The 22,143-nt window shown below is 42.6% G+C and overlaps 1 protein-coding gene across 3 annotated transcripts in view; it reads left to right on the forward strand.

The window, feature by feature from the left end:
- Nucleotides 1-4,878: 4,878 nt before the first annotated feature.
- BCL2 (BCL2 apoptosis regulator) overlaps nt 4,879-22,143 on the forward strand; it is a 108,995-nt gene continuing 91,730 nt past the window's right edge. The window contains exons 1-3 of one of the 3 annotated variants that reach the window (XM_081015026.1): nt 4,879-5,244; nt 5,901-6,213; nt 6,536-7,434. In XM_081015026.1, the coding sequence (XP_080871152.1) occupies nt 6,871-7,434 (564 nt within the window). In that variant the 5' untranslated portion in view covers nt 4,879-5,244; nt 5,901-6,213; nt 6,536-6,870. Of the gene's footprint in view, nt 5,245-5,570; nt 6,214-6,535; nt 7,435-7,827; nt 7,910-22,143 lie in introns of those variants that run through there. The other 2 variants (XM_081015027.1, XM_081015028.1) reach the window with 2 other exon arrangements.

Below are 22,143 nucleotides of genomic sequence, written 5' to 3' on the forward strand. Positions count from 1 at the left end.
GCTTGGCTGTAGGATGGGTTAGAAATTTGACGCAGTTTGCATTTACAGTTCCTCCAACCTAATTCATACTTTTCAAAATGGTAAATGAATCAAAATGCAACCAGCCTTTGGAATTTGCACTTTTTCAAATTTTGCAGTGCACTTCACCAGTCAAGTAAGGTGTACAAAAAAATGTGTATAGAAAGGTAACATGTGCATAAGAATGCACATAGTTGAAAACGTATTATATGAAGAGATATTTGCTTTATAAAAATGTGAATATTAGGCAAATGTGCATGCAAACACATGTATATTAGGATAATTTTGCTGGTGAATTTTCATTAGGACTTGAACAGAATTGCAACTGATGGGCAAATGGAGAACTGAACTGAATATCGGAGAAAAAAGAGAAACTGAAATAGACAGATTTGCCCATACTTATTTGGCCCCCACAACTTGGAACGTTTAGCATTCCCTGCCCCATTGCATTAACCTCATTGATGAGAGCACCATAAACAGATAAGTGCAGAAATGGCATAAGTGACAGATTTCCTCCCTCGGTTTTGTAGGGGTTTCATATTACTTTTTCTGGCATAGTGATCAGTATGTTCATTGGTCACCAGCAAGTTAAAAAATGTGAGAATGGCCACTCAGTTTAATTTATTTCAGCTTCCTGACCAACACTGAAATGAACCTTGTCTAGACTCATCAAGAAATCTTAGTTTAAATCAGCCAAGATGCATAAATTCATATGAATGCTTTCAGATGCAAATGTGTCATAGTAGGCAACCTCTTAGAAATATATATTTTTTATTCTGTGTGAGAAAAAAGAGGGAAAATACCACATTAAGAAGGTGCTACCAATTGTAGTTTTATAAGTGTGTGTCTGTTGCTACCCAGTTCATTGGGCGAAAGATTCTTCCCTTGCAGGGAGTTGGACTAGATGATTATCGTGGCCCCTTCCAATTCTACAATTCTATGATTCTAAGTTCCCAACCCTGACTCAGCCCCAATACACCATTGCAACTTGCTCAGCCTAGTGCAGCTGGCTGGGCTGAATCTGGTTGCGCTAAGGATGGTTTAAGCCCCCAAAAGGGGCATTCTGGGTGTGGTGTGACCAGACGGGGGCCTTAGGCTGAATCCTAAACCCATTCAGCTCTGTTATATGTCCCAACACGGAACAGCATTTTAAAGGCTTATTTTCTGCGATCCAGGCTTTGGCAGAGCAGCAGTGTAACTTTACAACAGCTTAGCTTACACTGGCTTGCTTTATGTCTGCTTATTCCTGTGCTTGATATTGCTCCTTTAATATTTGCACTACTGGAAAAACTGATTTGAAGACAAGTTTCTGAAATAAAGTATCTACATTTTCTTTCTGGATGCAAGTATTATTCCTGTTGCTCCCTTCTCCATCCTAGCTTTTGCCTTGATCAACATATTTTTATATTATCAGCCGTATCCCTGCCCATTAATTTTTTTATTGTGTCTTTTAACATGTAAGCCTGAGAGGTAAAACTTCTGATCTTTGTAAGCTACCTCAGGAACATTTGTTTTAGAGTAGGTAGAGATAATGCACTCATATTCATGGGTACAAGCTATCTCATGTTCCAACGGTGCTTTGGAATCCAATCTATTTTTTTTTACAAACTCTTTCGATGTCATCTCTCTAGGATAACTGTATTAATGACAGGGATTTTGGAATGCCCTCTTTCTGACAGTTCTTGAATGAATTGATTTTAACAATTCTGTCAGACAGGGTTAGTTACTTTCCCAATACTTCTAAGCATATTACTGGAACAAAACTCCAACATTTGATTACAAATGGCTCAACAGTTTGCTTAATGCAGCAAGCTTTTGATATTACAGATTCACAACATACATTTAAAGCACACACATTTAAAACACATGACTTCCCTTAAAGAGTCATGAGAACTGCAGCTCCCCCCCCCACAGAGTTATGATTCCCAGCATCCTTAACAAAGCTGCATATTTTATTTCACTCATATCTTATTTTTATTAGACTCATACCTACCAGTAAAAGCAAACTTTTGAATTACGTGAAACCTCATAATAGGCAAAAAATAATAATATTTTTGAGTTTTGTGTAATAGAGAAACTAGAATTTACCATATGCTGTTTCAAGATAAGGCATTCTATTTGTTCGGTTACCAGCAGCATTATTTTAATTTAATTTATTACCTGCCCCTCAGCCTAAGGTCACAAGGCAGGTTACAGCTATTTAAAAGCTTACAATGAAAAAATGCAATCACAACAATATTACCTTTGAAAAATAAACATTGGAAGTGCAGGAAAACAAAGGTCAAAAATCTGTTGACCCTGTACAGATAGATATACAGTATGCTTGTCAAGTTCTACAAACGTTAGGAATTTTGTTTTATTTTTTCAAAATGAAAGTTTGGAATCAGGCTTACGGTTCATCTAGGGTGAAGTTACATGCCAGGTAGGGGACAGTTCCACAGTTCACACAGGAACAGCCCCATGCCCCTAGCATCCTCCATATAGTGGTACCTTGGGTTAAGTACTTAATTCGTTCCGGAGGTCTGTACTTTACCTGAAACTGTTCTTAACCTGAAGCACCACTTTAGCTAATGGGGCCTCCTGCTGCTGCTGCGCCACCGGAGCACGATTTCTGTTGTCATCTTGAAGCAAAGTTCTTAACCTGAAGCAATATTTCTGGGTTAGCAGAGTCTGTAACCTGAAGCGTATGTAACCCGAGGTACCACTGTACCCTGGTGCCCGCTGGATATAGCTGGACTACAGCTATGCTGCCTTGGGCTGATGGGAATTGGGAGTCCAGCAATATCTGGAGAGCACCAGGTTGGAGATAACTGCCTTATTGCTTAGCTTGGGGCTTAGCAATGCAGCTGAGCCCATGAGTTACTTTTGGTAAGGTCTTTCAGCTTGCCTTCTAGGTCAAAAGCCCTCAAAAGGCAACTTCCATTGAATATAAATGATGCTTCTATCAAAAATAGAGCAAGACAAATGAGGCATCCTGAAGCAGAATAGACCCGAGGAATTGGGGAGCCAGCAATATGTAATGGTGGTGAAGTCCTCAGACCCTCCAAGTGCCCCTATTTTCCAGGGACAGTCCTGGATTTACATCGTCCCGGTTTCTGATTTGATCCTGGAATGTCTCGCTTTTCCTTAAGGTGTCCCTCTTTTCATCAAAGGTTTGTTGGAGGTTATGGTAGGTTGTCCCTATTTTAAATTAAATAATTTTGATTAAAGATTTTCACAAATTACAAAAGAACGTTCAATGTCTCTCTTTGTTGTTGATCAGATTATAAAGTCTTTTGGTTATGTTCAATGTAAGACAATATGGTATCCAGAGATGTTTTAGGCCGGGTATGGAGTTATGTGACCCCAGACCAGTCTGAAGGCAGCCCTGTATAGGGAAGTTTTTAAATGTTTAATTATGTTTTTATATATGTTGGAAGCTGCCCAGAGTGACTGGGGCAACCCAGTCAGATGGAAAATAATAATAATGATAATTATAATAACAACAACAATAAGTTGTAGTAGTTGGTGCTTTTTCTGGGGGGAAATAGGGGAACTCACCATGAAGTTTGTTTTATTTCTTGTGAGCCCAGCTGCACTGCTGCATATAACCTCCACCCCCAAGCAGTGGCTAAATGTAAAATGTGATTAGTAAACTCAAGCAGACAATGATCTGGATTAGAAATGGCCACAACTTTATTGATTAAAGATATAGGTGGATTTCTGGCTCAGAAATCTGTTCCAGACCCACCAGAAAATAATAATAATAATTATTTAGTTTTAACTTTCCTACTCAAAAAAACTAATAATAATAATAAAAGAAGAAAAAGAAAAATACGGTGTCCCTATTGTCATTGGAGAAATGTTGGAGGGTGTTAAGTCCTGAGAACTGAGGTGTTTTGAGAACGGGCGTTTTGCATGTTGTAAAAAAAATAAATGAAGGCATGATGCGCACAGACCAGGCAAAAAAGGAGCCAAAATAAACTCTTAAAAGGCAGAAAGCGGGTAAACGAGGCCACACAGCCGACTCGCAACCTGCCCCTGACGCCGGATGAGGAAGGGGACGGGACTTTTGAGCCGCTTCCCTTCCCTTCACCAGCGCGCCAAGAGCCCTCGAGTGGCGCCTTCGAGAGAAGGCGGGAATAAATCATCGTCAGGATGCAGAGCGCGGAAATTGCTCCACAAGCTCGCGTGGAGCCGCCCAAGTTGCAAGTCGGGGGTGGGGGGATATCGATGGGAGTTTGCCGCCAGAAGTTCTTTTTTTATTTTAAATACCCACACACGCCACGACTTCTAAGCCTCCCTCAGACACGCTCTCTCAGACACGCATCACCCGGGCAAGGAATGGCCTGGTGGTCCCTTCAATTGTGACCCCTAAGAGGGAAGTTTTTATTTTTTATTTTAAAAAAACCCCAGTTCTCAATTCTACATGGGGAGCCGGCTGGGGGGGGGGTGCCCGAAGGCTCTTGGCGGGAAACGGGCGAAAACCCCCGGGCAAGTTGCCTGCTCGCCCCCCGTGGCATGAGATCTTGCAGGATGAAACTGTAGGTGACGCGGTTGCTTTTAAAATCGGCCCTGCTCCTGCCTCGAACTTGCAAAAAGCAGCATTTTCTCGTGGGTGGACTGGAAAAACCGTCCCTCTTTTTTATGCACAAATTCCCCTAAACCAAGGCAGAAGGGAGAAATCCAGTTTCACGTCCTTCCCCCTCTCTCCCCCCCTAAAAAAAAAAAATAAGGGGAGGAAAACGGTACGCTATCCTGTTTCCCCGCTGTCCGTGGGTCAGCGGTTTCCACAACGCTGAATTTTATATTATTTTTGTTCAGTTCCACCTCATGCATGGGCTTTCTGGGTGGCTCCCTATCCTTTTGCTGCCTCAGTTTCCCCATCTGTAAACGAGTTTTATTGCAAGGCGCTCCCCCCCCCTTCAGTAGGGGGGAAAAGTGCTTAGAAGCCCCTTTTCTCTCACAAAATGGCTCTTAAGGGCGCCTTAAGAGCACGGGACGAGCCGCTGAATAACCTAAAATTTTAAAAGAAGCCCATGAAAACAAAAGAAGAAAAATGAATGGAGGGGAAGGAGGAAAGAAAGAAAAGAAAACATCCAGAGAGTGCGCGCGGGGAAAAGCAGGTTTGCCGCCTTTCCCCCCCACCGTGGACCACCCACCCTGAGACCCCCCGAAATTGCGGGTGCAAAAGCAAGACGCGAGTCGGAGGAGGCGAGCGAGTGCAAACACAAGGAGAAAAAATGGGTTTGTTTGTTTGTTTCTTCTCTCTCTCTCTCTCTCTCTTCCCCCCCTTTTCTTGAATGAACGGCGAGGTGGGGCCAGAGGGAAGCCGCCCCATTTGCTGAGCCCCGGAGCGTGAGAGCGGCTCGCCTCGACTCTCCGCCCCCTTGGGCTTCTGCATCGAGTGCGCTTCCCCTGCCCCCGAGACCTCCCCAACAGCCGCCGGAGCGCCGAGCCGAACGCAGCTCAGCCAGCGCATCCAATCTGCAGCCCGGGCTGGAGAAGGAGGAGGCGCCTCGTGACTGGGAAGCATTGCGCGGCGGCCCGGGGTAGCAAGGGCAGTGGGGGGTGGGGTGGGGGGTGGCGGCCAGGACCAATTAATACCTCTGAGGCACGCCCCTTTGCCTCCTGGGATCTCTTCCTCCTCTCCCTATATATTACACACACGCGCGCAACACAAAAAAACCTGTGCTGTTTTTTTTAATGGTGGGGGGTACTGTATTTTCCTCTCCCCATCCGGAGTTTAGCAGTAGAAAAGGTGGTTCATTCCAGATTTGCGCGCGCGCGCGTGTGGCATCTAAGTGGAGGGAGATCCGTGTCTGAATGAAACATTTTTTAAAAAAAGAAATCTAAACAGCAGGGATTTAAACATGAGGTTTTTTTTTTATGATGCTTTGCAGAAATTTCCTCGTTTTCGTCCTGGGGCTTTTCCTGAAGTTCAGCGGCAGGGATTGCTGAGACTTGGGGCATAGCTTTGGAAATGTCATTCAAACGGGAGCCTTGTGAGTCTTTCTGGAAATCATAGCAACTCAACGGTATCTGAAGATATTCCACACTCTTCCCTTATTCTTTTTCTCCCCCCCACCCCACTTTTTGGGGGGTATCATCAAAGAAACTACTGCGTTTCATTTTTGTAGAGGACCTGCGACTGTTTGGATTTATTTATTTATTTTCCCTGCAAGGAAACTTGACAGAAAAGTAGATTTATTTCAAGTAAGTGTTTTTTGTTTTGTTTTTTTCCACAGGCAATTTGCTTTGGGTAACTTTATTTCATTTCATGGTGGTGGTGGTTGTTTCCCTTTAAACACTGGTTGAGGGTCTTTAGTTGAATGTGCTTTGCATGAATTTGCATTAGAGGTGGCTCTGCTTAGTAAATCACATATTGGATGTCAGGGTTTTTTGTTTTTTTTTTGTTTGGAATGCGTGCCCAGCAGTCTCCTTCATTCATGTCCTAGTCTATAGCAGCATGTAGGAGGGCTGTGTGTGTGTGGAAATGCACCTGACTTTGAATAAGCATCTGATTTTCTTATTTCAGATGCATTTCAACACAGAGGACGGAACGTCTCTGCAAATACGCTTCATAATAAATATTACATGTGGAATACAGTACTGGCTGCATTTTAAATCCGGTTTCCACCGTGCATCGCAAACTGAGGAGGGAAACACTGGGAAGGCGGAAATACCTTTGAGACCCTGAGGACTCCCCCATACCTCAACCAATGGAACTGCATAGAATAAAACAACTGGATTATATATAAACACTGGCATTTACAATTACTGGCTGCTTTATTTTTGGGGGGGCAGGAGGGGGGACACTCCATCCGCTTCTGCATATATTTTCCCCCTCCTTTCCCCTACTCCTTGCTATAAATGATGGCTCAGACTGGGATAAGAGGTTACGACACAAGAGAGATAGTGCAGACGTACATCCATTACAAGCTGTCGCAGAAAGGATATGACTGGGTTGCCAGTGAAGACAGAGAAGACCTTCCTTCTCCTCCTCCTCCTCCAGATCCTGCTGCTGCAGAGACCTTCCCTAACCTTGCTAGGCTGGCATCTCATCCTTCCGAGCTGCCTGTAAGTAACGTCGCCCCGGCTGATGGACCGCACCCTGTGCCACAGGTTGTCCACGCGACTTTACGTCAAGCCGGGGATGAGTTTTCGCGGCGTTACAGGAGGGACTTTGCTCAGATGTCTGGACAGCTGCACTTGACCCCGGTCACTGCCAGAGCTCGCTTTGCGGCAGTTGTCGAAGAGCTCTTCCGAGACGGGGTGAACTGGGGGAGGATTGTGGCGTTCTTTGAGTTTGGTGGCATGATGTGCGTGGAGAGCGTCAGCCGGGAGATGTCGCCCCTTGTGGACAATATCACCGTGTGGATGACTGACTACCTGAACAGGCACCTGGACAACTGGATCCAAGACAATGGAGGCTGGGTATGTTTTTCTCTGTGTTTCCATTTTCAAATGCGTTCGTTTCCACTATTTCAATATTACACCTTACCTATGTGCTTGCAATGGGGGTCAAAGCTAGCTTGCCTGGCTAGCTGTTTTCCAAGCGCCAGTAGAATTCATGGACTCCAGTACTTAATTGTTTCTGGCAATTTGCTCGTCCTGGTACAAAATGTGATAACCGCTTACCATAGACCTGCCAGGTGTTCAATAGTAGAGGACCTACACTGTATCATTCCTATCTCCAGTGCGCCAGACTTTAAAAGTCAGTTGCCGTGTTGAAAGTAGATGTTTAAAAACTGAGGTGTTTCAGCAGTGATAAAGTTCCCATAAATCTCTCTAGCCTGTCGGTGACTGTGTTGCACTTTTCTCTCTCAGGTTACAGTGAGAACTCCCCATCTTGTTTCAATCAAGGTTTAATCGCTGATGTCATTCATAGGTTGTGTGAAATTTGCTGGTAAAATGAGGTCACAGTTTAAGCATGAGAGAGGAAAACTAATGATGAGGGGGAAGCTAATTCACGTCATGTGTGGCCTATTTCTTGGTTGTGCTTGAAGAGGAAAAATGCTACTGACACTGTATTATGACTACATAGCACAGTGGAACCCTCATTATCTGCACCTTGTTTATTTTAGACCATGGCTTGCACAAGTGTGTGTGTGTGTATGTGTTTGCATGCGCGCCACAACCCTTGCAGGTACCCCTCACAACACTTCCATTGTTTCTGTTTATCTTTCTATTTGGGAGAAAAATGAAATTCTACATGGACGTCTTTGCATGTGGCGCACAATCAGGTTAAGCAGGTGACACTTGTATTGATGGGTAAAGTTTTTACAAGAAGTAAAGCAGATATATTTACATATATATTTATAGCAGCTGATATAACGAAATAAGTTTTTTCTTTATTTTCTTCTAAAAAAATATTCTCTATAGCTCTTTGAAGGGGAAAGAAGAAATGAACACCTTTTAGGAAATCTGCAAATAGGTTTCTTTTCACGACCAGTTCTTGGAAAGTGTAGGACTTTTGTTGTGATTGAGTGTGGTTCTTAAAGAAATTGAAATCTGCATATAGAAATTAGTGATAGCAGAGAAAGTGGAAGTGTTCTGGAAGGGTGAACTCTGCCATATGAAGATCAGATGCTGCCTTTTCACCTGTCTTTAACAATGTACCCTAATCCTTTTCCGTCTCGAACAAGCATCTCTGTGCACATAATTGTTTTATGGATCAGTTAACCAGTATGTCTCATCTTTTTGCATCATTAGATTAAACCAGTGATTCCCAACTGGTGGGTTGGGCTGCAGACACTAGTGAGGTGTCCTCATGGTAGAAAGAATGGAGTTGTAGACAAAGTAAAACTAGAAACACAGAGGTAAAGGAAGGGTAACTTTTGTGTATGAGACTGAGACCAAAGGGTGGGCTTACTTTGTTTATGAACTTACGCTTCATAAAAAGTCAAGCCATGTTAATAGTATATACCTCCATTTTCTGTTGTTGAGAGAGACAAAGATATATGCTCTGCAAATGTCTCCTATTATTATAAAAAAAGAAATATAAATCATTTTAAAACAGAGTAGAACCTAACATTGACCTATTTTATTCAACCAACTGTGTAGAGAGTAGTAAGCTTCCATGTTACTCACAAGGCTGCCTTCACACAAAAGTATTTGGAAAGGAAGGAAAATCCATTTTTAAATCTCTGCTGTTTTTTTTTTTGTTTTTTTGTGGACCTGCACGACATCTTCTCTCAACCTCTTGTTGCTAATGGATGCGCCACCTTAGTTTTTACCTCAATAGATTGTTTCAGTGCCAGCAACCTAATACCCTATTTTGTACCTCTTAGCAGAACTTAGGGCAAACAGATGGACATTGCCTTCAGTGCAACTTCACAGCTCTTAATGGCATGCACATTCTTTAGAGATGTTCCATGTATTTGCAGGAAGACAAGCTGGTGCGCATATTTAGGATCAGGATGCATGTATGTGCTCTGCCACATCAAGTGGTGACTCTTATGTGTGAAGAGGCCACCACAGAGGCAACTTCCCTGTCTCCTCACATCACCTCAAACACAATTCTCTTTGGTTCGCACATTTAGCTGCCAGCCATCAGATGCACAGTAATCAAGTGATACACATATATGCATGTTGGACTGTGCCCTAGTTTTGAAATAAATGCCTTCTTTCAAAATAAACTCCCTTTATTCAAGGAAGCTTGATGTATTCTGGAACAAAGAACATCCTTTAAATTAAACGTATCCAGAACTGCTATACTTAGTATGCCTCAACTCTAAATTTTGGAAGTGTTTTTCTCCTAGAGAGCAGTTCTTCTTTTTATTCTTCCTTCCACCCCAAACTGGTTATTATTCACCAGAGGAAAGAGAAACATGTGACTCACTTTCTGGGTGGCACACGAGAACACAAATGATTTGCATGCCAGTTATAATACCGCAGTATTGCTCTTGCAAACAAGACATAAATCACAGTAGAAACTTAATATGGACTGCAAGGCACTAATATGTAGCTTTCCCTGTATTCAGTAAATGTACGTTTCCCAACCGGACAGTTTCGTTTTAATTTCCAGTGTCTGCCACCTCCCCCTACCCCCAAATATACTTATAATAAAGAATGACTTTCTTTTGAAGTGATGAAAGCAGACAAGCTGTTCATGAATTAGGAATCTGACTTGATCTGAAAGGTGATTACCTTTGGGCAAACTTGTATTTTTCTTGGAAGGCACTTTCCTCTGCAACTGAAGTGTGGAGATGCTTGAGTATACTGCATGTCGGCAACTCTCAGAGTGTTGCTCTTCAGAGCCCAGCATGTGGCTCTTCTTAAGGGTTTGAGGTGTTCCAAAGGGGGGCGGGGAAGTAACCTTAAAACCAACAGAGAAATACATTTAAGCATATTTATGCAGTTAAGTGACAAGTCTACATTTGTATTAGTAGCCTGTTACATGGGGGGACGGGACTCCTTGTTTTTGCCTGCATGCATGGCATAGCCTTCAGAACATTTCTTAGCTGGAAGGTATTAGCTAGAAGATACCTGCATGCTCAGTACCTAATACTTTACTTAGGTTGAAGTCCTAAAAACACACCTACTAGTGAGCAAACAGCCCTGCCAAATCAGACAAAAGGCATGTCGAGTCAAACACTTTTCACACAGTGACAATTCCTATGGAAAACCCACAAGACAGTGTTGGTTATTTGTACTGGTTTCAGATCTCATTGGGGTATCTTTTTTATCTACTGATAGTCATCTCAGTTCTTTAGCACTGCTCCTTAAATTGTATCATCCATGCACAAAAGGACAGTGCCAGCTGGTTTGCAGGAAGCCCTAAGGCTTGCAAACTTAAAAACTCCCAAACAATTCAGATGGGAAGAAGCCCAAAGACAACTGTTGGCCAACTGTTGGGGTGTGTCTAGGTAAAACCTGGAACAGGAGATGGAATGGATTGGCTGGAACACTGAATAGAAGCCCTCTACAGATTTTGGTGGAGTCACCACTTGTTTGCTTTCTGTAGCACTTTGGTAAATGCAAAGTTCTTTTACCAAGCAACAACTTGGTGGAATAAGTTAGGCAACAAAGCCAACATTTATACTGTGTCCAGAGCCACCATCTATTCTGTCTTTGGAATAGAATTTTGGCATGTTGAGGAGATATATCTACAGGAATTTAGGTAAGGTTTCCTCCCCAAAAATAGTCCTGGGAATTGTAGGTTGGTGAAGAATGTTAAAGATCCTTTCGAACTGCAGTTTCCTAACAGCGATGTGGGGCTTTTCCATAGAAAATTTTCAGTTTTGTATGTTTTGTTAGGAACAATGTATGGTTTAAGAAAAGTCTGGCAGCTTCCACTTGCTAAATTGGATTATTCTCCAGAACACCGGAAGATTTCCTATACATTTATGTACGGTGGGTAAAAAAATCCAATTCAGAAGTTTTCCAGAAATCCCACATCACTGCTTCCAAGGTTTCCTGGGAAGAAAGTGTGACTAATAAACCACTTGAAGATAGTACAGTGGTACCTTGGTTCTCGAACGGCTTGGCTCCTGAGTGCCACAAGCCCGGAAATGAGTATTCCGGTTTGCAAAGGTTTCTCGGAAGCCGAATGACCGATGCAACTTCTGCGGCTTCCGATTGAGTGCAGGAAGCTCCTGCAGCCCATCAGAAGCCGCGCCTTGATTTTCAAATGGTTCCAGGAGTCGAACAGACTCCTGGAATTGATTAAGTTTGACAACCAAGGTACCACTATAGTGTAGATACACAGCAACTAGAAGTTTTGGACACCTGCAGCCTGGATCCACAACTGGCCCTGCATCTTTTGTTTCCTGATGATTGTGCCATTTCTTTCGAGGTGACCTTTCAGCACCTCCAAAACTCAATGGAAAGCTGTTGAAATGCTTTGTTCTGCACAGTGCTGCAACTCTATATAGAAATTATTGCTATTGTTTCTGTTACTATGTTGTGCATTTTTTTGTATTTTTATATTGTAAACCGCCCTGTGATCCTCAGATGAAGGGCAGTATAGAAATTAAATGAATGAAAGAATAGAGTTTGGATTTGATATCCCACTTTATCACTACCCGAAGGAGTCTCAAAGCAGCTAACATTCTCCTTTCCCTTCCTCCCCCACAACAAACACTCTGTGAGGTGAGTGGGGCTGAGAGACTTCAAAGAAGTGTGACTAGCCCAAGGTCACCCAGCAGCTGCATGTGGAGGAGCGGGGAAGCGAACCCGGTTCACCAGATTATGAGACTACCGCTCTTAACCACTACACCACACTGGCTCCTAGAGTAGAGTAGAGTAGAGTAGAGTAGAATAGAATAGAATAGAATAGAATAGAATAGAATAGAATAATGTGCACCTATCTTTGTAACCTTTCTAGGTGGGTCATTCTGCATGGTTTGGCTTTCCGCCCAGTCTGTTTCAGATGTCTCGGATCACAACTCCCATGATCCCTGATCATTGGCCATGGTGGCTGCAGCTGATGCGAGTTGTATTATTTATATATTATTCATAACCTTTGCAGTTCAGTCCAAAGGTTCCCAGGGCAGCAGCACACGAACAGTTTATTGATATTAACAATTTATTGACACCACAGCAATATCACACAAAAGGCATGGAACCAATAGATACCATAAGCTGCAGCCTAGGAGTGGGATGGGGAAGCCCAGTTCTTAAATTGGCCATCTCCAAAACCTTGAAGGAAAAAACAGTAATGTGTTTTAACTTAGATAATGTTGGGGATAGGTACATCTCCAATGGGAGGGAGTTCCACATCCGGTGGGGAGGTCCAGCCATAGTAGAAAAGGGACCTGCTCTGCCCGACAGTAAACCACAGCTGTCAATGGAACTGCAAGCAGATCCTCTCCCACAGATCAGCACGGGTCAGCAGGTAATGGAGAGGTACTCCATTCAAACATTTGCTCCCCTCCCCTGGCTGTGTAGGGCTTTATATAGAACCGGGCGCAGTAGCAAACTCTCTACCAGTGTGGAGCTTTAAAGATTGGTGGCAGTCAATCCCATTTTTTCAGCTCCAGCGAGTAAACTGTCAATTCTGGCTGCCACATTTTGTGGTCCAAAAAACATCTGGAGGGCACCATGTTGGGGAAAGCCGGCTCATTCTGATCAAAGGGAATTAGGCTTTTAACAAAGACATGCATTTTTATAAGCAACGGCCGTGCTCGGATGTGCTTATGGGTGTGTGTGTGGGGGGGGGGAGGAGAAGCTCTCTGATGGAAAAGTGCCTTTTAGAGTCATATGCCGATCCTGCTGACTTTTATGTCTGGCCTGTTTTTACATGCTTTTATTCCGCTGTTACTAAACTGTAGTTCTCTTTTTGTTCCAGTTGACTGACTGCCTAATGTGCTCTCCAACTTTCTGTTGTGCTTTCTAGTCACTGACGCACACAGTTCCAGTCTCCTAAATGTCAGTGGTCACAGAGTACCAGAAACCCTTCAGAAACAGCAGCCGTAACATCAGTTTCCCCCTCTTCTTTTTCCCCATCTTAGATTGTAGCTAGATAATTGCACAAAATTGTGTGTGGGACTGTTGAGTTTAAAGACTTGAATATATATTTTAATACACTCTTCATTTGAACCCTGTATCTGAAGTTGGGCAGTCCTGCAATGCATTTGAAAGTGTTTTAACAATTCAAGAAAATACAGGTGCCTTTTGCAGTGTTATCTTCCTCTTATCATTATTTATTAATCACCTTCTGCTTATCTCAAGGTGAGCTACTAAATGTAATAGGAACAACGAAAGCAGTACAAAAATAACAGAATGATATTATTATTGTTTATTATTATCAGGTTTTCTTTCAGAGGTGAATTGTATAAGGTTTTAAAGATAACTGTCAGGTATGATTAGGACTGTAATAGGTCTAACACTGGCATACAGCAGAGGAGACTTAGGCCTGAGGTCTTGTTTCAAAAGGCATGAATGTTGTTGTTTTTTCTTGAATTCATCTCAGTGGTTGGAAAACACATTGCTTATAGTGGGTTCATTCTGGTGTATTTGACCAGACAATGAACCTTTCTTATTGAAGAAGAAAGTGTTTTGTTTGCAGTGGGAACAACGGTGTGCATGCTGTTTCAAAACAGCTGATTCCAGCTTAAGGCAAGTGACTCTTGAAAGCAAATACTTGTTTTCAGGTAGATTATTTAAGAAGAGGAAAAGTGGGCAGAGGAGCTTGGTTAAAGAGCATCTAGCCACCCGGGCATGAAGTGTCTGCTAATTATTTGTAGGCATTTACCAGTCAAAAACTGAACCTGAGCGACAAATTCCTCCTTTTGTTTTCTGCAAGCTGGGACCTGAACTGTTCTACATATCTTCCTTTTCTCAGACAAATGGGGAAAGAAAGTTTATGCTTCACTTCATATCTCCATGCAGCAAATGCTGGTTCTGGAGGTCTGTGGCCAAACAGTAATAAATACCGTATCCATTAGAAGGGAGTTGAGCTTACTGGCAACACAGCACACATATTTCTGAGGGCAGTTCTGGGACAGTGTTTTTCATTCCGTGTATAACAATATGATAGATGGAGGTGCGTGATGTTGTAAATCTTCTCCACAACAGGAATAGCATATAGGAATACTTGGCAAATGCAGAATGATGTTGTTGATGGATTAGGGATTTGTCCTTTGATTTCATTAACAATTTGATTTTTAGAACTCTGTTCCTGAGAGTGTACACAGTTTGACAACTTTTCCAAGTTGAATTAATTATTTGTCTGTGATCCTAACCTCGCTTGGGAGTCATTGCCATCCAACTAGACTTACTTCTGAATGGACATGTATAGGATTTCACTGTTAGTCAGAATCCAACCTATGGTTCAAGACAACTTCATTTTACTGAATCTGAAGAGTTCAGGGGTTGTTTTTTAAATGCCAAAAGTTTCAGAGACTAGACCTATAAGGCAGCATGCAGAAAGTAGTGTGCAGATGGTACACATATCTCTGGATCAAGGCTAGGTGATATGAATTATTTGAAATACTTGTTTCAGCTCATATCTACTCTAGTCCATTGGCAAATGCTTCAGTATTACTTAAAAACATTTAAGCATGCAGTACTAGCTGAATAGACTACCAAAGTCGTGACTCTTGAGATTGATTCAGGTTTCTGCAGTTGTATACATTAAGCTAGCTGTAAAAGACTGGCTGTGTATACAATATATATTTTAAAACAGTTTCAGATCTGTTTTAACTATTATAACTCCCCCAATGGGCTAAGGATAAAAAACATTTTCAGCAGTCTCCAGAAACTAGCTTTTCTCTTAGGAATCCCATATGGACAATAGTTTACATTTGTAATGTAGGTGTACCTGTGAGACAAATAATAATATTTAACTGATGTCCACGAATGGAGCAATAGAAATGCTTTAGACTAGAGCAATGATAGAATTTTTCCTACTCTCCACTAAGGGGACAATCCTATGGTGAGATCTTCTGGGATGAGGGATGAGTGGTTCAGGATGCAGAGAATTATACTCATTTTCACCCCCGGAGGCACACTCCATTGTCTCTCGAGACAGATGGATGCCAGCATCATGCATGTTTCATATTATACATGCATTCCCTTTAGGGTTTCCTAAAATAACTAGCATATAAACAGGTGCATACAACAGTGTATATAACCTGTATAAAAATACTAACACACATGTATACTAATAAAATTATGCTGCAGAAAGTATGGGACTTGGCTCTTAGGTATGTATAAAGTTTGTATTTTTTTGCATACAATTTTGCGTAGAATTAGCTGGATTTTCACACACCCACCCCACAAAAGGAAAATGCATGAGCACCTCAGACATAAGCCGGTGCTCAGTGGAAGAGGCAGTCTGATGCAGTCAAAGCCTGATCAGGTTGGAAGTGCCGACCTTTATATATGAATCCATTTGAGATAGATTTCTCCTTCATCCCAGCCTCTCAGTGCTGTCCAGTGAGGACTTAGGGCCTTCCTCTTCCATAGCTTCTTGCTTAGCAGTGGCAGCCGAGTCCCACCTCCCACCCAACATCTCAGTGGCCATGTCGGCAGCTTTGAAGGGGAAAAAAGTTTTCAGGCTGCCGCTCTGACAACTCTAAAAAACAAATGTTTAGAAATCTGCCTGCTCAGAATTGTTAATAATCAAACAGTGAAGGCCGAAACAATTTCAGCCAAGCTATTCACATGAGAAATTTATTTACTGTCAGTTTCTGATCAAAGCTTACTCCCTCCCTGCCACATTCCCCCTTTGTGGGTGTAATTTGGGAGGTGAAATTACTCTCAGAGGAGATGCACATGCCATAAAGACCCTTCCTAAACTAGTTGTTCCCTTGAAAACAATTGTACTGCCATTAGATCTTAAGGGGTGGGGAGAGTTTTTCATCTCTGGTTCAGAACATCTTCTAAGGCTAGTCACATTACAGGGCAATAACATACAGTGTAAGTCATAGATAAGTGGTCATAGAGAAATAACGCATTTGACTAACACATAGCTGACACAGGGAACAGTTTTTAAGCTGCCTGCCTTATGCAGTAATATGTACCAAATGACTTTCTGTTGACAATCTTTCTCATAATTGTCTTTATGTTGATGGCAGAAACATTGCAATTGGAAACCAAAATTTTGGGGGTTTTACTGAGAGTGACATAGCCAAGTTGTCGGTTTGTGTGTGGTGCCTTTAATATGTTGAAAACCTTTACGTCAAAGTCAGGAAAGAGAAAACTTTCTGACTTTTCCCCACCCCTCAAAACGCAGTTGCTATTATTCAAACATCTTTCCTTTTTCTTTTTTAACAAATTACAAACTACAGGAACTCTGGATTCTACATCAAATGTATCTCAATGAGTGTGGTACAACATTTAAAGCCTTGTTCTTGTTATCCATTCTGAGCCCTATGGATGAGTTATGACTCAGAAGTTTATACAGAGTAACTAACAGTTAACCAGTCTAACAGGATACCCAGTGTGACAATTACTAAATTTTAAATAAAAAGGTTTGCAGTGTGTAGTTATAGTCTATGATGCAAGGAAAACTAGTTGCACCTGAGGGCAGAATTACGTATTACAAAGCAAACACATTCTTACCCCTTGTAATGTTAAATCTCCCTAGGAATTGGCTTCCACACAGGGCTGGTTTTTTAAAATTGTTTCCCCCTAACCAGGCTTTGAGACCAGAAAGAGCTTGGTGTGAGGAAATTAGAAATGTAGAATAATAATAATAATAATAATAATAAGTTGATGATGTTGTTTTAATTTATATCCCACCCATCTGGCTGGGTTTCCCCAGCCACTCTGGGCAGCTTACAACATATATAAAAACACAACAAAACATCAAACATTAAAAAACAAAATAGCCTATACAAACAACAAACCAATAGATCAATAGAAAACAACAACAACAACAACCAGTCTAACTAAACATTTAACCCACACCAACCAGACAAAAACAAAATAGAGGAACTAAAATTAGAACCATTTAAAACATTTTAACCAACAATGTCTCAGTGGCCTTTCAGGAGCCTCTTTTAGCTGTTCAAAGTGAATCTGAGCCTCACCCCTAGGCCAGGTGGAAATGGGCTTTGCAGCAGGGAGCAGGTCTTTCTTCCAGGACTCAGGGCAGCAGCAATGTAATCGGAAGCTTGCTGATCTCCCCTGCAAATCCTTCTAACTGATTTCCCCCTTGAGATTCCCTCCTCTTTTTTGTTAAGCAAAATACATGCATTTAGGAAATGTGTTTGATAGTTTAACATGCGGTTCTTACTTTAGGGCAGTGGTTTTCAACCTTTTGGAGTCCACGCTGGTGCCCTCGACCGTGTGGGAGCCATATACACTGGGGTTCCATTACAGGACGCATTTAAGCAGGGATTCCCTTGTTCTGCACTGGCCCCACCTCACTTTGGCCCCCATTCTGGCCCACAACCACCCCTTTTCAGGTGCAGTTTTTGGCGTGTGTGTAAGTGCGAGCAGGAGGAGGAGGAGCAGGACTCAGGCGGGGCCGGAGAAAAGAGACAGACAGACAAAGAGAGAAAGATTTGCTGATATGCAGGCAAGATAGTTGATGTGAAGAGAAAAAGAGATGGAGAGCCCTCCTTCTGACCAGTCACCTGTGAGCCAATCACCCAAGGGTGCCAGGGCACACTGATGGAAAACCTCTGCCTTAGGGAATATAAGAAACCAGTGGATCATTAAGTGCTTATGGTTGCAACCCTATACCTACTGGGTATAGGAGCTAGAGGAGGAAGATAGATGGTGAAGAAAGAGCTGTGAGTGGAGGGGGAACCTTTCCCCATCCTTTGGACCGCCTGGGAAACGCCACAAACCTGCTGTACCTGGAACTGGAGAGAGCAGCTGAATGGGTCACACCTGTTGGCAGCCCGAGGAAGCACCATCCAGCTTGGGTCTGCCTGCAAAAAGCAAGTCCAGAGTTAGAGACTTAAGAACCCAGAGGCTGAGATGGAGGGTATGTCAGGAAGGGAAATAAATCGATACTGATGGATATATTTTAGTAACTTTGCATTAGCGTAACATTTGTAAATGTAACTGTGTATTTTTGTAATATTTTGTTTTAAGTTAACTCTGTTGTAGCTTCAGTCACTTGTCAGCCACTTAGAAATGTTTTTTAATGTGGAAATTAAATAATCAAAGTAGTGCAGATGTTTTGGGCTACAACTCGGATCGAACCTGGCTAGCCCATGCCGAAGGGAGCTGTCGTCCAAAGCAACTGGATGGCATCAGGCTGACCAAGGATTAACTATGGGACAGTGGTGGTGGAGTGGACTGTCCTTTAGCATGTAAACGCCACTACTAAACTTTTAACTTCTTTAAATTAATCCATACCATAGTGACACAGTGAAAAAGTGGAAGGGAACATCGCCAGCTGTTGTGTTCTGCATTTTTTCTTTTAATTGTCAACTTTGGGTGCAGCTGTGTTGTGAGTGGGTAAAAAATTCTGCTCATGGAATGAAACAAAGATGGAAAGCAGCGACTCTGATTACTTCCTACTTTTTATGTTTTGCCGGTTTGCAATCTGGCGGCTTAAACAGTCTGATGGGTAAAAAAAAAAAAGGCAGCCTGAGAATTAGACTGAATGAAACCAAGGCAACAACGTTTCTGAGCTTCTGGAATGAAAAGCAAAACCCGGTACTGCCAACTTTTCGACGCCTGATCACTTTTACAAGTGAGGAAAGCTGCTCATGGTATTTGAATGGATCGTTGTTTTGCTTAAATGGGAATCTGTCACTGACCTTAACATTGGAAATGGAATAATATGCAAAGGAAGAAGGACCTCAAGCTTCCTAACCACCAGTAACACTATATTAGAATATTTAGTCATTTATTTGAAAAATTTATTGCCTTCCCTTCATCTATATAATGCATAAAATAAAACAAAAATTGTATAATGCACAGTAATAAAAACCCTAAACCCTTCATCAAACAATTGTAACAGCTGCCACAGAACACTAAGGGAGCAAAAGAAGCTGGAATAAAGCAAGACGGTATAAATTAAGCCAGCATAAACCCCATTTAGCAGGGGGCTGCTGCTGCTGCTGTACCTAAGCCTGGCATTAAAAATACTGTAGTATCCTACCAGGTTTCCAGGTGGTGTGACTGAGCTGAACAAGCCTAGGATGTAGCCCAAGTTCTCCCTCTGTAGTCCTGCCCAACCACACCCCCAGAATGCCCCCCTTTTAGGACTTACACTGGCCTTGACTCAGCCAGCATAAGGCTGAGCTTAACTGAGCAAATTGCACCGGCATATATTCGGCTGAGCTGGGGTTAGGGACTTAACCCTGGCTTAGCTGGGAGTCAGCTGTATCCCCTGTATCCTTAGATGTTCATTCCATCTTGCCATAGGGTTGCCTCCTTACTAACTAAAATATTTGAACTGCCTGGGCAAGCAAATGATAATGTTGGCACCAGCTGGGCTTTCAAGGGGAGGGCATTTCACAAACACGGTGCCACTGCAGAGAAGACTTTAAAACATGACTACATAATGCACCTCACCCAATGAGAATTAAGGCTAGTGATACTGAAAAACAATCAAGAGAGAATATACAGTAATAGTATTTTGAACAGATTGGCTGGTGGTGTATGTAGTTGCATTGCAAAAGTTGCATTGTTTGTTGTCTCTTGAATGGATAGTTTGGATTCCCTAAAGCTCCGGGAGGGGGAGAGGCACACACCTCTTCCAGAAAATTATTGGTAATTATTTGCTTGTGGGATTTTAATAGAATAACTCAGAGTGCTGCTTTCTTTGGGCTTGATATAGACTTCACTGCCGGCATATGAAAAGACTCCTACTATCTACAGAAGGTTTTCAATCCAGCTGAGTTTTGCTGATTCCTTTCCCCCTTGCAGCCTCTAGCATCATCCCCATACAGTTCTGGATAGCCTCCTAATCCTCTGGAACAGTGTGGTTGGTGAAGCCAGGGCTGCAGAGAGGGCAGGGGTGTCCCTTCCACTGGCAGAAGCATTCTCAGAGGAGATATTCTTCCTGGCAGGAGCAAAGTCTGTATCCTACCCATTATATGTTCCAGACTTAACTGTGCTTGTTGTCTTCCCCCTTGCCCTTAATAATCAGCTGATGACCCTTTACCCATACTTCATGATCATGAGATAGATCCATATGACTTTCCTCCACTGCTCTGTGGTGCAAACAAGGCAGCAACATGTCAAAACAGATGCTATTTATCTTTATGTATCTACGGGTTTTCCAAGTGTTATCCCACCCACTCACAGTAATAGTTTTGGGTCACAGTTCCCGCTTCCAGCAGAAAAACATTATTCTTTTAAAAAAAATAATTGTGGTAAACTTACATTTCTGTGTCCAAGAAGAAAAGTGCAGAGATTTTCTTCTAGGAATTGTTTTTGTGATCTGATAGAAAAAGAAAGGACAGGAACGATAAAACAAGCAAGCAAAAACAAACTGACCCTCAAATTGTTAGCCTGCCACAAATGATGCGCATGGGCAACCACATACTCATGAGGTGTCAGATGAAGGATTCTTGAGCACATAAATATACTGTCTAAAAAAACAGTACAGTGGTACCTCAGGTTACAGACGCTTCAGGTTACAGATGCTTCAGGTTACAGACTCCGCTAACCCAGAAATAGTACCTCGGGTTAAGAACTTTGCTTCAGGATGAGAACAGAAATCGTGAAGCAGTGGTGCAGCGGCAGCGGGAGGCCCCATTAGCTAAAGTGGTGCTTCAGGTTAAGAACAGTTTCAGGTTAAGAACGGACCTCCATTCTTAACCTGAAGCACCACTTTAGCTAATGGGGCCTCCCGCTGCCGCCGCGCGATTTCTGTTCTCATCCTGAAGCAAAGTTCTTAACCCGAGGTACTATTTCTGGGTTAGTGGAGTCTGTAACCTGAAGCGTCTGTAACCCGAGGTACCACTGTACTTCTGATTTTATGGTGTCCAGCCTACAGAAAGATATATCAGCCAGATGTTGGTGAATGCTAATACAGTGGAACCTCGGGTTGCGAACGTGATCTGTGAGGGAGGCATGCTCGCAACCCGCACCGTTCGCAAACAGCAGCACCGCATCTGCGCACGCGTGGCTTGCAGTTTGGCCCTTATGCTCAAAGCACGATTTAGCGCTTCTGCGCATGCACAAGCGCTGAAACCCAGAAGTAATCTGTTCCGGTACTTCCAGGTTCGGTGCGGTGCGCAACCCGAAATCGCGTAACGTGAAGTGTCTGTAACCCGAGGTACCACTGTAGTTAGGGTGCTCTCAACTTTAAACCCAGTTGCCATGGTCAATGTAAAGGTGCCTTGGTTTGATTACCCTTTTCTGCTATTGCCCTGTATTGATTCTGGTGCTTTGGGGCTATAGTTAAAGTGCTAGAATTGAATTCCATTTGCTCACTTTTCATGGATGGCTTTGCCTTTGGTTGTTGTTGGGTTGTTTTTTTAACTCTGTAAGGTCATTGATTTGTTTGAATGTGGTACAGTCTTCTCTTGCACTAACCCAATCAAAAGTGTCCTCCACATGAAACCTTTTTGTCATGGTAAAGCTTCTCCTGAGGTTCATGTGTTTGATGCAGAGTTTATTTCAAACCAAAGCAGGTATAGACAATTCAAAGTAGTACAATCACATGGGAAGACTGTACCATGTCAGGGACTGAGTATATAAAGGAATCCCATGTTAGCTAGACCCTGCTAATTCTTATTCCCACTCACCCCTTCTTCCTCCTATTCAGTCAATGTCTCT

Source organism: Podarcis pityusensis (genome assembly GCF_964106645.2).
Source record: "Podarcis pityusensis genome assembly, chromosome: 7".
NCBI classification, from domain to species: domain Eukaryota; kingdom Metazoa; phylum Chordata; class Lepidosauria; order Squamata; family Lacertidae; genus Podarcis; species Podarcis pityusensis.